The following is a 14,013-nucleotide window of genomic DNA, read 5'->3' as shown; positions in this document are numbered from 1 at the left end:
TTTCAAACTACTTGAATGTGCAGGACAGAATAGATGGAAAATTTTAATCTAGGTTACTGAAGCTGTTGGAAAAATTACTAGCAAGCCACACAAACCACTGACAGAGTTCCATAAAGACAGAGCAAAACCCAAATACAATCTAATTTAAGGACAGAAGAAAAAGGCAGATTTGGGAGTTTAGGAGAAGACATCCACATCCCCCAGCACTACCCAGAGCCTCAGACAGTTGGTAATCAAATAGTGGACAGCACTGCAGAATCAGTCCTCTAAACCACAGATGAAAATAAGAGTGAGAAGCTTTGAAACTATCTGGAATCATTAACATATCCATCTTTTATTTCTTAGTGAAGAGCTAGTTTCTATGAGTAGAAGGGTTATGGTGAAATCTTTGTCCCACTGAAACTGAAATTTCTGAGTTTTATTATGTGGCTCTGAAGAAAGTATATTAGCCAAGTATTTACAAACAACAAATCTCTATGATTATGTGCCTTTTGTGCTTTTCAGGAAAATCAGCAGGATACATGACTTATTGTAATACATAAACTGGACTTTGCATTATTGACAGAGTGCACATGCTTTTTCATACACACTGACAAGTATATTGCTGTGCTTTATTAGTTTTGTCCCAAAACATTGATTTTGGATTTTCTGGCCTACTAAATGCCAAATCTGTCCTAATATTCACACTGGAGAATTTTGCCAGAGAATTCTCCATATGCAGGAGAATGACTGATGACCTTTGCCTTTCTAAGGCTTGCAAAGACACTCTAGTTTCTTCTTATGTAAACATCCTTCTGTAACAAGCAGGGCAGAGGTTCACAGAGGGCACCTCCTTACATCAAATTTGACTCTAATACTTGCAGAAATGGTGAAATAGGCTTTTGCTATTCTTTAAGTCAAGACAAGAGCAGAAGCCACAACCACTGACAATACCAAGATGGACAATGGTTGTTTTCCATTTGTTTTGTGGGCAAAGATTGCTCTTGTTTTCAGATAAGGTGTTACACTACCTAATAATTTCTTTCGTACTGTTAACACCTAAGGTCTTACCAACTTGATCAAGGATATAACACAGCCACAGAACATATCAGGGTTGCTATTATATCCATCAAATTTAGCCATGTACTAAATTGTTATGAAACCAATTAAATGCTGGCCTGAATTCATTTGGTCATACTCAAATAATTTCCTGTCAAACATCTGCAGAGGATCAAGTTATTCTTCATGGTTTCATCATAAAACGTTGCTCTTATTTCTTTAATCCATTTCTTACACAGACTCTTCCTCATTATTTTTTCGATCCAATTTCAATTTGAGGTGGAATGGTCTTTATGTATTAAACTAGGAAAGTTTTGATACTATTACTTTTTGCGTATCAGTTCTGAATTCACTTCTATCCCACTATGCATTTTTTTGCTGATGCTGTAATTTCTACACAACTTTTTTCCTTGGCCTCTCACCCTACTCCCACTGAAGTCATTCAGTTGGAATCTCCATCACTTTGAATAATCATTATATTGCGCACAGGGAAGAAATATGCAATAGCTAGAGTGTAGGAAAAAAGTCTATTATTTTACATTAAAATATAGCTGGGTTGGGAATAGGGCTAAACAACATCAAGAATTCATAAAAAGCATAACGTTTTTTCTTTTTGGTTAGTTTTGCTGATCGAGAAGTTTGTAAGTTTTGTCTTTCTTTCAAATATATACCCCAGTTTTCTAGTAAAACCTGCTATAGCAAGTGTAAGGCAATAGCTTTTCACAAGTTCTGGATGGAAGCATATTCTGCTCTGATACAAACTCCCCCAATACAACTGAGGAAGTTTAGACAAGTAAAATGTTGTGCAGGAAGGAAGAAAGTAACTGAGCTGAAAACTTAACAAGTAAACAAGAATCCTAAAAAGGGAGAGAGTGCAGATCCAACCTCCTCTTGCCAACTGTATTTTTGCCCCTACTTCATGAAAAAGCATAAATCCTCTCCCACAGTCTGGCAGACACTTTCCTCTGTCTGCATTTAATCAACATTTTCCTATTACAGGCCCAGTTTTCCCTCCTTCAACTTTTATCACTTGTCCTTCATTAAGAAAACAAATCATATTTTCCTTCTTTAGTTCTCTCATTTCTTCCAACTCAGTCTTCCCCTAGACATGAAAGAAAGATCACCTATCCACTACCCTATCATGCACCAGCAGGTATAACTTGCTTCTTTAAGCGTTGTAAATACTAGCTAACATTTTCCGCATTGCACCCAAGGTGATGAATTCAAGGGTGCTTTGGCTTGAGAAATGCTGTATGGAAACAAACTTGTATAGTGTTAATAAATACAACATGACACAAGTATATATGGCAAGAAGAAAAACCCCACTGAAGTGAGAATTTGCATGGGCTTCAAGGAGCTTTGGGTGAGGTCTTTGATACTTGCACTAGTAGGAGACACAGCTAAAAGGGATGGGAGAAATGGGATCATTGAAACTGTCCTATTTATTCAGAGAGACCTAGATCAAGCTATTCTCATCTGTGCTTGTTCTGTACATCATAAATAACCACTGAAGGGAATAATTACTGTTGGGGTTACTTCATAAAGAAGATGCCATTTCAATTTTAGAATAACAGGAAATAGAGTTATATATTAAGCTTGAAATAGATTTTACTGTCTGTACTATAGAAGTTTCTCATGACAAGCAGTATCACATTTCACCAGAAGATTGGCTCCTTGCAACTGGGCAAAATGAACTCTTTTTCTCCCCTCAAAATATTTCACATTTTCATATATATGACCTACATTAGGACAGAGTTATCAAGTTATTATGTGCCTAATTATACAATAATACCAATTGGACCTTAGGTGGGAATAAATATTGCAGGTCGGTCTTGCAGCCAAGATGATATGGAGTTATTATTATGTATATACACACACGCGCAATTCTTTCACTACTCAAAGTGCACCCTGTGGGGAAGTACAGGCAACATGACTTTTTCATGCAGGTTCAACAACTGCTTTTATGCTATTCATGGTGGTATTAAGTGCTTACTGTATAAAGCGGTAAAGTAAAACACAGAACTAAAAGCAATATCTCCATTGCAGCAACTCTCCAATATTCCTGAAAATACTGGTTTTTTCCTTTCCATTTAACTTAACTTTGGGAATTAGATTTCAAGTACTGACTTAAAGAAAATCTATACAATGGTCAAGTTAAATAAAAATGCTGGTTATTTTCAGAATATCACACAAGTCATATGTGTTATGATCTGACCTTCTGGAGCTGGTTTACTCGCATTTGTTTTTTCTGGATCCTTCACCTTGGATTTATTTGTTTCTTTTCTTCTCTCTATATCTTTAACTGAAAAGTAAGGAGAGAAAAAATAATCAATCAAACTAGAAACACTGTGGTCAGAAGCATGTGATTTTCTTCTTCCATAGCAGTTGGATGCAGCATTTTGCAATATGCTTAGGTAACAAGTGATTGTTACTGGGTTTTCCCTCCCTCCCTTTGGGTTTATTCTTTTTATGAATCTTTCCCCATCCTATCATCATTAAAGTTCTCAAAAATTACTCTCCTCGCACAGGAGAGTCCAAATACAGTGATATAAGCACCTAAGCTCACACTGACAAGATTCAGAACTGGAAATATAGTCCAGAAAACTGGCAAAGCTAGCTGGTGAAAGTCCAGAATTGCACAGTTCCACCCCAAGTCATTCAACACAAGAGCACGTAAGCCAGCTGTTACTTTATCCTCTTTAAAGAAACAGCTTAGATCCCATGCCCAAATCTGTGTTCAGGGCACCAAAAACTCCCATGAGAGCAAAGTTGCTTCAAAGCTCAGACTTCAACACTTTCCTGTCCCACAAGTGAGTGGGATACCTCCCTTATTATGTCCCAAATCTCATAACAGCCAAGCAGAACCCAGCTTGATTACCAATTCCTAATATTACATTAGTAGCCAGTATCACTGTACTCATAGTCAGAAAGATTCCAGCAAAATCATTGCTAAAGTCACTTATGGGGTGGAGGGGGTGGAATCCTTTCAGAATTTCCTTAGAACACTAATTGTTGTCAACACCCCAGCTGCCTACAATGGCCAGGAACAGATTAAAAGAATGAAACATAATATCTTTCAATCAAAATTTTTAGGTTATGTAGAGCTGGATTATGACAGACATTCATCCAAGCAGGTACTGAGTCTTAGCCAGGATCAGAGTCTCTCTGTGTTACATCATTCCAAATACACTGTGAGAGGGTGAAAGTTATCTGTCTTTCGAAACATATGACATAAAATAGACAATACAAGTATTCTGTTTTACTGAAGTGGAACCAAGGTCAAATGAATTTCACTAATTTACCCAATAGTATATGGAATATCTGAAACGGCCAGCAGTGCTCTAAATTCCAATCTAAAATATAATCCCTAAGGCCCCCTGCAGAACCAACAGCCCTCACACGCCAGGTACAGAGCTAGGAAAACTGAGGGAAAAAACCAACTGAAATTTTAGCTCCTCTCCTTACTAACACAGCATGTGTACCTGTACATCACCTTTACCTTCAGTGAACAGTTGTAAAACTGATTCAGAAGCAAATTCAGGTCCACAAGCTTGCTGAGGAGTCAGCTTTTACCAAGGTAGATCTTGGTTATTAGCTGGTCTTACTCAGAAGTCTGGGCTTAATCCTTACCTAAACAAGACTCCAACTAACATAAGAGATGAAATTACCAGAATAACACTAGCCAAAAAGGATGCCACTGTTTAGCCTTTTAAGAGCATTCCTTTGAGAAAAGGCTAAGAGCAAGCTAAGGAGCTGCTTGATGGTCTCCTCTAACGCTAGTGCTGTTGAGCAGCAAGTCTCCAGAGAAACAGTACAAAAGTTTGAAAGTGCTCATAGGAGACAAGTTGGTCACATCCTGACAGAGATTTCGAATTTGGAAAGGCATTTCTAATTGTCAAAATTTTAACAACATAGGAAGAACAGACAAGAAGACACCAGTTTTACTCACATATTTACACAGACAAAAAACTCATCCAGTGCATGTTTTTGCAGCTGCATTCTAAAAGGAAAAAAATCCCCAGTGATCCTTGTTAATTACATGCTATGTACCAGAATAGAATGTACTAGCACTAGAATAAGAATGTATACCTGGCTATACGAAGAGGAATACTCTTTTAACAATAAAATTTTATTGTAGGCTTAAGAATTATTTGTACATCAGTTACAACTCAGCAGCGTTAAAAACTTACTTTCAGTGCACTAAACCAGAGGATGTTCTCAAAGTTTTGTGTATGTTCGACCTTTTTTCATCTCAAGAATTAGCGACCACTTGTCAGAGAAGAGGAAAAATATATAGAACACAGGATAGCAAAAAAGAAGGATTTATATACATGTTCTATATGGTTTTACTCATGCAATGCATTGTATTGTCAAATGAAACTCCAGCCTCATTAAGTACTACATATTTTCACCTGCAGCAAAGAGTATACTAAACAGAACATAACCGCCATATTCTTAAGTTGCCAACTCTACTTTTCCTGAGGAATAGAGATAGTTTAAGAAAGAGCCACACCTAACGTTATAGAAGTTGGTGTAGCTTTCTGTGGGCTGCACTTTAATGCTAAAGTAATCTGTGGTTTCGTGGGTTTCCTAACCGGGATAGAACTTAAAGTAGTAAATAGAGTTGCAGTGATGAAAAACTAGAAAGACTTTGACACACACCACATCAAGCAATCAGAACCAGCACAAGATAAAATATGCTAAGAGAAACGCAGTTTAGCAATGACAATGAGAAATATTCAGTGTCAAGAGAATTCAGTAAGCTTTCAGCTGTACTCCCAGACTGTCACATTTTTGTCTTTATTGACCAAGTCTCCACTGATCATATTTAATTGAACTGTTTAAGATGCAGATCAAGACAAATCAGCTAAGACATAAATATCACTATGATATACACATTAAGAGTGTATGTAGGTCAGATAAAAAAAGTCTTAACTATAATTTGTGGACATATCTGACAGCTGAAAACCAACAAGAATTCAGTCTTTCATAGTATTATTGAACCAGCAACTAGTTGCCAGTTGGCACAGCTATAAGAATGTTTTAATGAAAAGCTGGATGAAGAGAAGGAAATTTTTTTTAAGTATCAGAATATAGCACGTCCGTTCTTGTTTCCGCTCACTGAAGATTCTTTTCCAGGAGATACTGGCTAACTTAATGGTATGGGGAAGAAAGGGATTCTAAATGAACAGAAACAAAGATAGGCCAACACAAGAATCTCCTGTGCAAGAGTGACTGGATCAATTCAAGCCTTCAGCTGTACATGTACCAGTTAAAATCTATGCCTCTGATTAGCCTTCCACCACAGAAGAAACTTTCCATCGTCCCCCTTTGTGTCTGACTTTGTTACAATTTCATAAGTTACATTGAATATCTGATAAATTATTCATGTCAGGCATAAAAAGACACGTACTTCTGAACTGGCCTTGTGCTGGCTTACTCTCCTTGTCTTCACTGAATGCAATGATCTGAAGGGCATAGTTTTGATCTGGAATAAGACCTTGAATAATTGCTTTGGTTGCAGTGTTTTGAAGAATTAATTGATTGGTTTTTCCACCTGTGAGAAAAAAACAAACAAGAAAAACCACAAATACATAACTTTATTTGCTTTTTTTTATAGCACGGTAAATGTAATGACTTAAAACTACCTCAAGCTCTACAGTGACCCAAGTGTTCCCACTTTTGGGACTATCCATACAGCCAGGCCAGAGGACATGTGAGAAAAGCAGGAAGTCATGCAGCCTGACCAAAGATACAGATCAGACTTCTTAGACACAGACACTCTAAGATCAATCAGCCTTTGTAGCTGGGCCTCATGGAATAGCCACAGTGTTCAGTTAAACTATTAATTAAGAAAAAAAGAAATATTTGACAAAAAGCTGTCAAGTTTGGTAACATCACACTCACAGGATTTCACACTGCTCTGTGACTGGCTGAGAGTTCTGACCCCATCGTCCCCACATCATCTCCGAATACCCTCTTTGCTCACTTCCTTTGGGCAAGGAAATTCTCATGTATAAATACAAATATCAAACATTTCTATGTATACATATACCTATAAAGATTGTATACAAATATGTATTTTAGCTGTATGTTAAAAGTGTATCTATATCCAAATTTAAATATGTACAGAAGTAGTACCTCTACAGGGGTAGCCTGATATAGCCACTTTGTTGCCTACCTCTACATTTCAAGTTTTCATTCAAAAAAATTTTAAAAGGTTTTAGGTTTTTTAAGTTTGATCTAAAAATCTTTTTGGTCTTTTCTGGGGAGCTTACTATGGGAGAAGGCCCAGGGAGATCCACCTCAAAGCTTTGACTGAAATAGGGTTCCCATGCTCTCCCTTGAACACTTCCTAGATTTCCTTACATCCCACTGGAAGAAAGGTAAACACAGATGATCAGTGACAATTCCCAAGGACTACATATGAAACATAACCAGCATCCATCCACTTCTACTACCTTAAGCACTCGGTTCCTATATTCTATGCCTATAATCACCCTCTGATGATATCGATTTCTCTCTTTCGTTGACCAGCCACTACTCTGTTATCCATAGCTTGCTCACAGTTCCTTAGTCCTGAAGGATGACACTAGTCTCTGAAAAACTGTTCAGCCTTAGGAAGACAGTCCTTTCACCTTAAAAGAGAACATACAGGACTTTTGTTTTACCTGAACTTGGAGTGACAAGCAGCTTATATCCAGTGAATTGCCCTTTGGGGGCTTTCCAAGAGATCTGTACGCTGTCAGGACTGACTACATTATATCTTAGTCTTGTTGGTGGGGACACTGCAAGCGGGGAAAGAAAACAAGATTTATAATTCAAATAAAAGGTAACCTCCAATTTTAAACAAACAAAAATAAACACATATAGGAAGACAACACAACATTTTAATGATAAAGGATGCAAGTTATTCAAAATGTCACATACATCAGTTTATTAGTTTGTAAAATGACATCCCCAGGTGCACTACTTCCCTCAGTCATACCTTGTATTTATCTTTTTATAAAAACAAACAAACAACCTAACAGCAGAGGACAGAAAGACAAACAGTGTTAGATGTTAAGACTCTAGTTTAGCAGGCAAAGCTGGTAATAAAAATGCTCTTTGTTAATATATGGGAATTAAAATCACTCTCCTGGCTTACAGTGACAATATGCATTACCTAGCCTCCTTTACCTCACATTACTGTGGTCGTTTCCCCACATTTAAGGTCACTACGGGCCAAATTTTCAAAGCCTCATGAAGACAAAATAACCAAGAGGAAAGATAGGCATGCATAGGGCAGAGGGAACATCAGCAGCCCAGTTTGGAAATCTGGCCTAAGCAGCACATGGACTTGCCCAGCTGCAAGCACTGCTTCGGTCTCATCAAGCCTAGCAGGCATGCATATGCAAGTCAAGATTTAGGCAGGGGCAACCTGGATGGTAAGCAAATCTGGCTTGTATTTCTATTGTGCCATCACCTAGGTTTCAAATAGAAGTTGCAGGTGAAATGAATAAAAGCATGAAATGATTGAGAAAGAGGTGATATTTCAGTGAAGCAACACACATAAGAACAAATGGAAAATCCACCCTATGTTGTCACTGCGTTATCAGCAAGTTTGTGTCTATGCACATAAAATAGTTTTTCACAGCTTTCCATCCCTCTAACTCAGGCAAGCTCCACTGATGCTGGACAAGACTCTACATAGCATTTCTGCTCTGCTTCAGGGAGCCAGATCCCTCCTTCACAGCAAAAAAACTGAAGGAGAGCTGCTAGTTATGCAGCCTGTGGTATCCAAGGCTATTAATAAAAGGAAATCTTCACACATTTGAATAGGGTTTGGCTCACAGAACTGATCTAGAGGGAAAGGCAGCCAGGGAAGCTATCCAAAGGCTGAACAACAGAAAGGGCTAGAAAAGCTTAACAAACTCCTCCATCAGCCTTACCCCTCCCTCTTCCCACTACCTCCACAGACCCCTGAACTTTCTCCTTCATTTTCCAAACCCTTGGTGTCTCTGCCACTACCAGTCTTAAGGTTTCTGTTAGTAAGCCTAAGAAATAAGGGAAATTACCTGAAGAGGGGAAATGGCAATTTCTTTTCCCCAGGGCCCAAGGTAGCTCTTAATTGATTAGGCTTATGCCCACTGTTTGTTGGTCCATTAAATATAACAAACTAACAGTTCTCATGATATTTCTGAGATTTAAGGATTACAGCATATGGAGCATCTGAGTCAACAGGCAGAATGTGTTAGCCAACAGTCCCTGGCCTCTCCATTTTACCCGCAACAGTCAATGCAGCTCTGGCACTAGCAGCAGCCAAAGACCTGTCCTGAGCTGATTACTTTTTCCTACATGCTTCTTTTTCCAACAGCTTGGGGGAAGAAAAAAGAGAAGGAAAGAGGCAGGCTGTAGTTATTTGAGATTCAAGGTGGTGTATTCCTTATGCCATCTACCATTAAAAAAATTTTGGGTCTTAGAAGTAAAAATCTGGAGATAAAAGAGATGTATTCCCTTGCATCCAGACTCTCAATCCATAACGGACAGTTTTACCAGACCAAAGGCAGGTTCTGCAGTTCTCTGCCTTGAGGGACTTCACACCAGAACACAAAAGAGAGAGTACCTAAGCACCAAGAACAGCTTAGTAACACCTTCACCTTCTCAAAGACTTCGGAGAACAAGCTCAAGAAGAGAGGCCAGGGGACAGAAACAGCAGGTAGCACACCAATTCCACACACTCAAAACTGTTCTGATTCACAGCACTGGGCTTACAGCCAAACAGTGCATTTCCCCAGTTGCTGGGCACAAACTTGTCAGACCTTGTCTTCAGGTTGCCTGTCACCTCCCTGAAGTTTAGAGGGAAAAAACCTGCAAGTAAGAGTGTGTGCAGGAATCACTGCAAATACAAAATCAGTTCTTTGAAAATTTGGCCCTTGTATTGCAAAATGTTTGGTCAGGCAGGTTTCTGCAAGAACATTCAGCATGCTATAATTGTAATAAAATGACAGAGACTATGGCAAAAAGTTTTGAAAGCCAAGCAGACTGTAGTTATGGATTACAGCTTTTAATTCATTCTCAAGATTCATTCTGTCTTTGAGCTATACATAAATCACAATGAAGTCGGGCTGAATGAAACAAGAGTGACAAATCATACCTAGAAGTTTGAAAAATATGCAATTCCTTTTATTATTTATTTCATCTAAGGAATAGTGAATATACTTTTTGACAATGACAGTATGCAAGTGTAAAAATGCTGCAAATTCTACCAGGATTAAGTGTTAAATTTTTATGGGGATTAAGAGGCAGAGCAGAGATCAATAAAGTAACACCAAGGATTGACAAAAATAATCACGTTTTAGAATTTCAGAGTTCATTTTCTCTGCCATCTTCTTCCTTCCCCTGTCATTGCATTCCATCCTACTTTCAACTTAACAGTTTATAAAAGCATCTTCTAACAAAGCAGCATAGCTCTGGTTTAATTGCTATTAGCCATCACCAAAACAGGTAAATTTTAGGAGCCCCTAAAAAACAATCACAGATCTTACAAGCAAAGGAGGACACAATCACCAAAAGTTTTTCTGTTTACTACAGAGTTACAATGTGAAAGACTAGAAAAGTTGTGCCAGAATAGTCTTTACATAACTAGTCAATTTTCACTAGGTACTTTTTGTATCAAAGGTGGCAGTGCAGGGGAATGGACATTCCCACACAGCAATTAACCATAAGGAAGAAAAGAATTATTCACCAGATACTCAGCTGTGTCTTAGTTGTGCAAAGACTAATGTTCTAGCATAGAAAAGTACATATAGCTAAGGAAGTTAAAAATCTATCACTTGAACAGACAACAAAATATTGATGGGAATTACTACACATTCACCAACCTGAAGAGGATATCTTTATTTCTTTGGACCTTTATTGTCTGTGGAACAAAATCTCACTTCTTGCAGAAAGGGAAAAAAGTTAATCCAAGCTGAGTCGGTTAACTGATAAAAATCAGTAGCTAGAGCTTGTTAAGTGGTTTTACAGGAATGCAAAAGAGAATGGCCGTCAGCAACATTAGAGCAGTCACCCAAAAGAAAACTACAGACAAGTTCAAGACTTTGGTTTATGCCACCAGATAAATTAGCACTCCAAATACACGAGTCTTGTGGACAACTAGGGAAAAGAGTGTTTTGAAATAATCAATATCTTAACAAAAAGGAAAAATACCATAAATTGCATATGTGCAGCTCTCCAGGACATCCAATAGTCTAAGACTGGATACTAACTAAACCTTGTGGCTTCCAATTTACTTTTGTTGTAACAATTGAACAAGTTAATATGCACTGCAATTACTTAGCAATTACATTAGTAACACATGGAAATTATTGATACACAAAGAAAAGTTTCCATTTTTAAATACAGAAGGAAAATTCTCAAAACAAGTTACTTTATGAATAAATGGAAATTCTAAAGTATTTTTCTTGCCAAGCACTATTTTTGTGTGCTATATGAGAACACAAGTAGACAAAAGCCAGATTTTTTTGCTGCTGTTGTTTAAGTGACATTATGCTGAATGAGGAAGAAACAGCAGTGATGAAAGAATAATTGTTGTTGAGTAAAAACTGAATGGCATTATGATGTTTATAAGGCATTCAGGCAATAAATGAGATAAAACCATGTAGCTCAATGCAGATAACTCCTCAATTGATGGAATAAGTTGTAGCTTCAGGCATGTTGACTTCAGTCTCCCAAACACATTCTCCCTTCCAAGAAGTCACATTACATACCTTTACCTGAGCATCTTTGCCAAAGGAAGGAAACACAAGCTGGAACTAATACCAGCTCTTCCTACTTCTTGGCAGAGTGTACAATTTCTTAAAACAGACAAACATACTGTTAGTGCTGTATTAAATTGTAAATAGTTAGCTAGCTGTATGAAGGGTTTACTGCAAGGAGTGGCAACCTTGAGAAAAGAAAGGATCAGAGAAACATCTTACTACTTTAAGTGTAGCAAGAGATATTTTTATTCTGCAAACATGGAACGGAGACTTCATATCACCTCATTCAATAACTAACAGTCATTTTGGGCCACGGCAATAGTCCACTTAGCTTAGTATCACACTGCTGACAGCATTCAGCAGCTGATGCTTGCTGAAAGCGTGTAAGAACAAGGGAAGTATTGTTCTTGATGAATAAAGTACACCAACTCTAGCTTCTGCTGGTGTGATGATTGTGGAAAAACCTCTCTCTGACCTTCACTTCATTGTACTAATAGTTTGAGAGTTTTCTCTCTTATATATGACTGATTAAATCACAGCTTAAAAAAAAAAAAAAGTCGAGGGAAGAGCATCGTTTTCTAAGCTCAAGAAATTTCGCAAAACTTTCTGGAGGTGGATCTCAATCCCCAATCCTGTTTTGCAAATCTTAACCATATGTATTAGGACTGAAATACACAAAGATAGTACTAACCATATGCTTTGCTTTATTGGCTCGTTAAGTCACGAACATTCTGGACCTCATTTCTAACCAGAATTGATGTGTTGAACATTGGGAACATGTATTTCTTCATTCACCTCACATCACCCACATTAAATATTACTGCTTACATGTGTCCCTAAGTTCTGGGAGAGGCTTGTAAAATGCTCACAGGTTCCCAACCATCCAAGATGGTATGCCTCCCTAGCACTTGAGCGCCACACAGACTGGGCAGCGCTGCTACTTGCATTTACCAGAACTTGGAAAGCCCCAGGTTGCCACTAGTTTATGAACTTACTCATGAATAATGCATTATACAAGACACTTCACAAGAGCCCCAAGATCAAATTCTGCTCCCAGTTATGCCTGTGCAGTCTCATATCAAAGGGATTACATGAAGTCGAGCAAAATGTTTTTCTTTAGAAACCATAAAAAACTCATTGGCATTCTTCCTCCCTTCTTCCCCAAGCAATAGGACACATTTTCTCTAGAAGTCCAACCACTGTCAATATGATCCAACACGTATTTAAGCAACCTCAGCAGTATCTAATACCCACAAAGGAGATTTTAAAAAAAAAAAAGCTGCAGAAGTAATCTGTGACATTTAACAGTCCTGTGCAATACTGAATGATGTGTTACAAGAGCTACTGTTCCAACAAAGAAAAAATATATATTCCACACAAGCTTATTAACATAGCTGATCCTTCCAACTTACTTGATTATGCAGAGAACAGTCACAACAATTTCTGATCAGTACTTTCATGTAAATGAGAGTTTTAAAATGTTCTGTATAATTCATTTTGAGACACCTGAATTTGCAAAAAGAATTATTCTATTTGAGATACTAGGTTTAAAGAGCACACATTAACTTGTAACTCTACTTCCCCCCGCCCCAAGATCAGCAGCTAAACTCCTGCTCCATTTCAATAGTACCAGATCCACATCCTACTAAGAGGGAAGTAACATTTGCATTTGGAGTAAAAAAGTCTATTTCTGCACATCAGAGTGAAAAACTCTGTCATCTTATTTATGACTTACCTTGGCTCTGGGCATCACTGATGAAGAAAGCTGTGACAGCTAAAAATGCCAAGAGGAAACAGCTCTGTATCTCATACCGACAAAGCATCTTCCCTCAATACACACAGTATTAGCAGGTCTGAAAACACAGAGAACAGAAAGACTTATTAAACCTGCAAAGAGAAGGGCAAAAGAGCAAAAAAATCTGGATTCCATTAAAAAAACCCAGGAATTTGCCATAGACATCAGTGGAGCTAAGATTTCATCCTGACAGCAGTTTTAGAACTAAAGTGTATTTTACCTGAAAGGGACAAAGAACCCTATTTGGGCTACTCAACAATTCTGAAAATTCAGTCCATGTAAAGAGAAAACTGATATTCTTTGCTAAGCATACATGAGTATTGGAAGCAGAATATGCTATGCATAACAAGGGAAAATGAGTATCTCTATACAATCCAGTGTTGCAAGCACCTTACCAAGCTATCTGTGGTAGAGAACTCTGAAGCTCTTGATGGCAAA

At 37.9% G+C, this 14,013-nt stretch overlaps 1 protein-coding gene across 1 annotated transcript in view; it reads right to left on the bottom strand.

Moving 5' to 3' along the window:
- Nucleotides 1-13,623, bottom strand: part of LOC104168086 (collagen alpha-1(XIV) chain-like) — a gene marked incomplete at its 3' end in the record, with an annotated part of 57,452 nt that extends 43,829 nt beyond the window's left edge. Inside the window, exons 1-4 of the mRNA XM_009708544.1 lie at nt 13,516-13,623; nt 7,710-7,826; nt 6,452-6,595; nt 3,254-3,340 (exon numbers count right to left, since the gene is read on the bottom strand). Of these exons, the coding sequence (XP_009706846.1) occupies nt 3,254-3,340; nt 6,452-6,595; nt 7,710-7,826; nt 13,516-13,603 (436 nt within the window). The remainder of the gene's footprint in view (nt 1-3,253; nt 3,341-6,451; nt 6,596-7,709; nt 7,827-13,515) is intronic.
- Between the last annotated feature and the right edge of the window lie 390 nt (nt 13,624-14,013).

The sequence above is a fragment of the Cariama cristata genome, unplaced genomic scaffold (genome assembly GCF_000690535.1).
Source record: "Cariama cristata isolate BGI_N322 unplaced genomic scaffold, ASM69053v1 scaffold31709, whole genome shotgun sequence".
Lineage (NCBI taxonomy): Eukaryota > Metazoa > Chordata > Aves > Cariamiformes > Cariamidae > Cariama > Cariama cristata.
The sequence above is the reverse complement of the archived record's forward strand: the minus strand, read 5'-3'. Positions and strand labels throughout refer to the sequence as shown.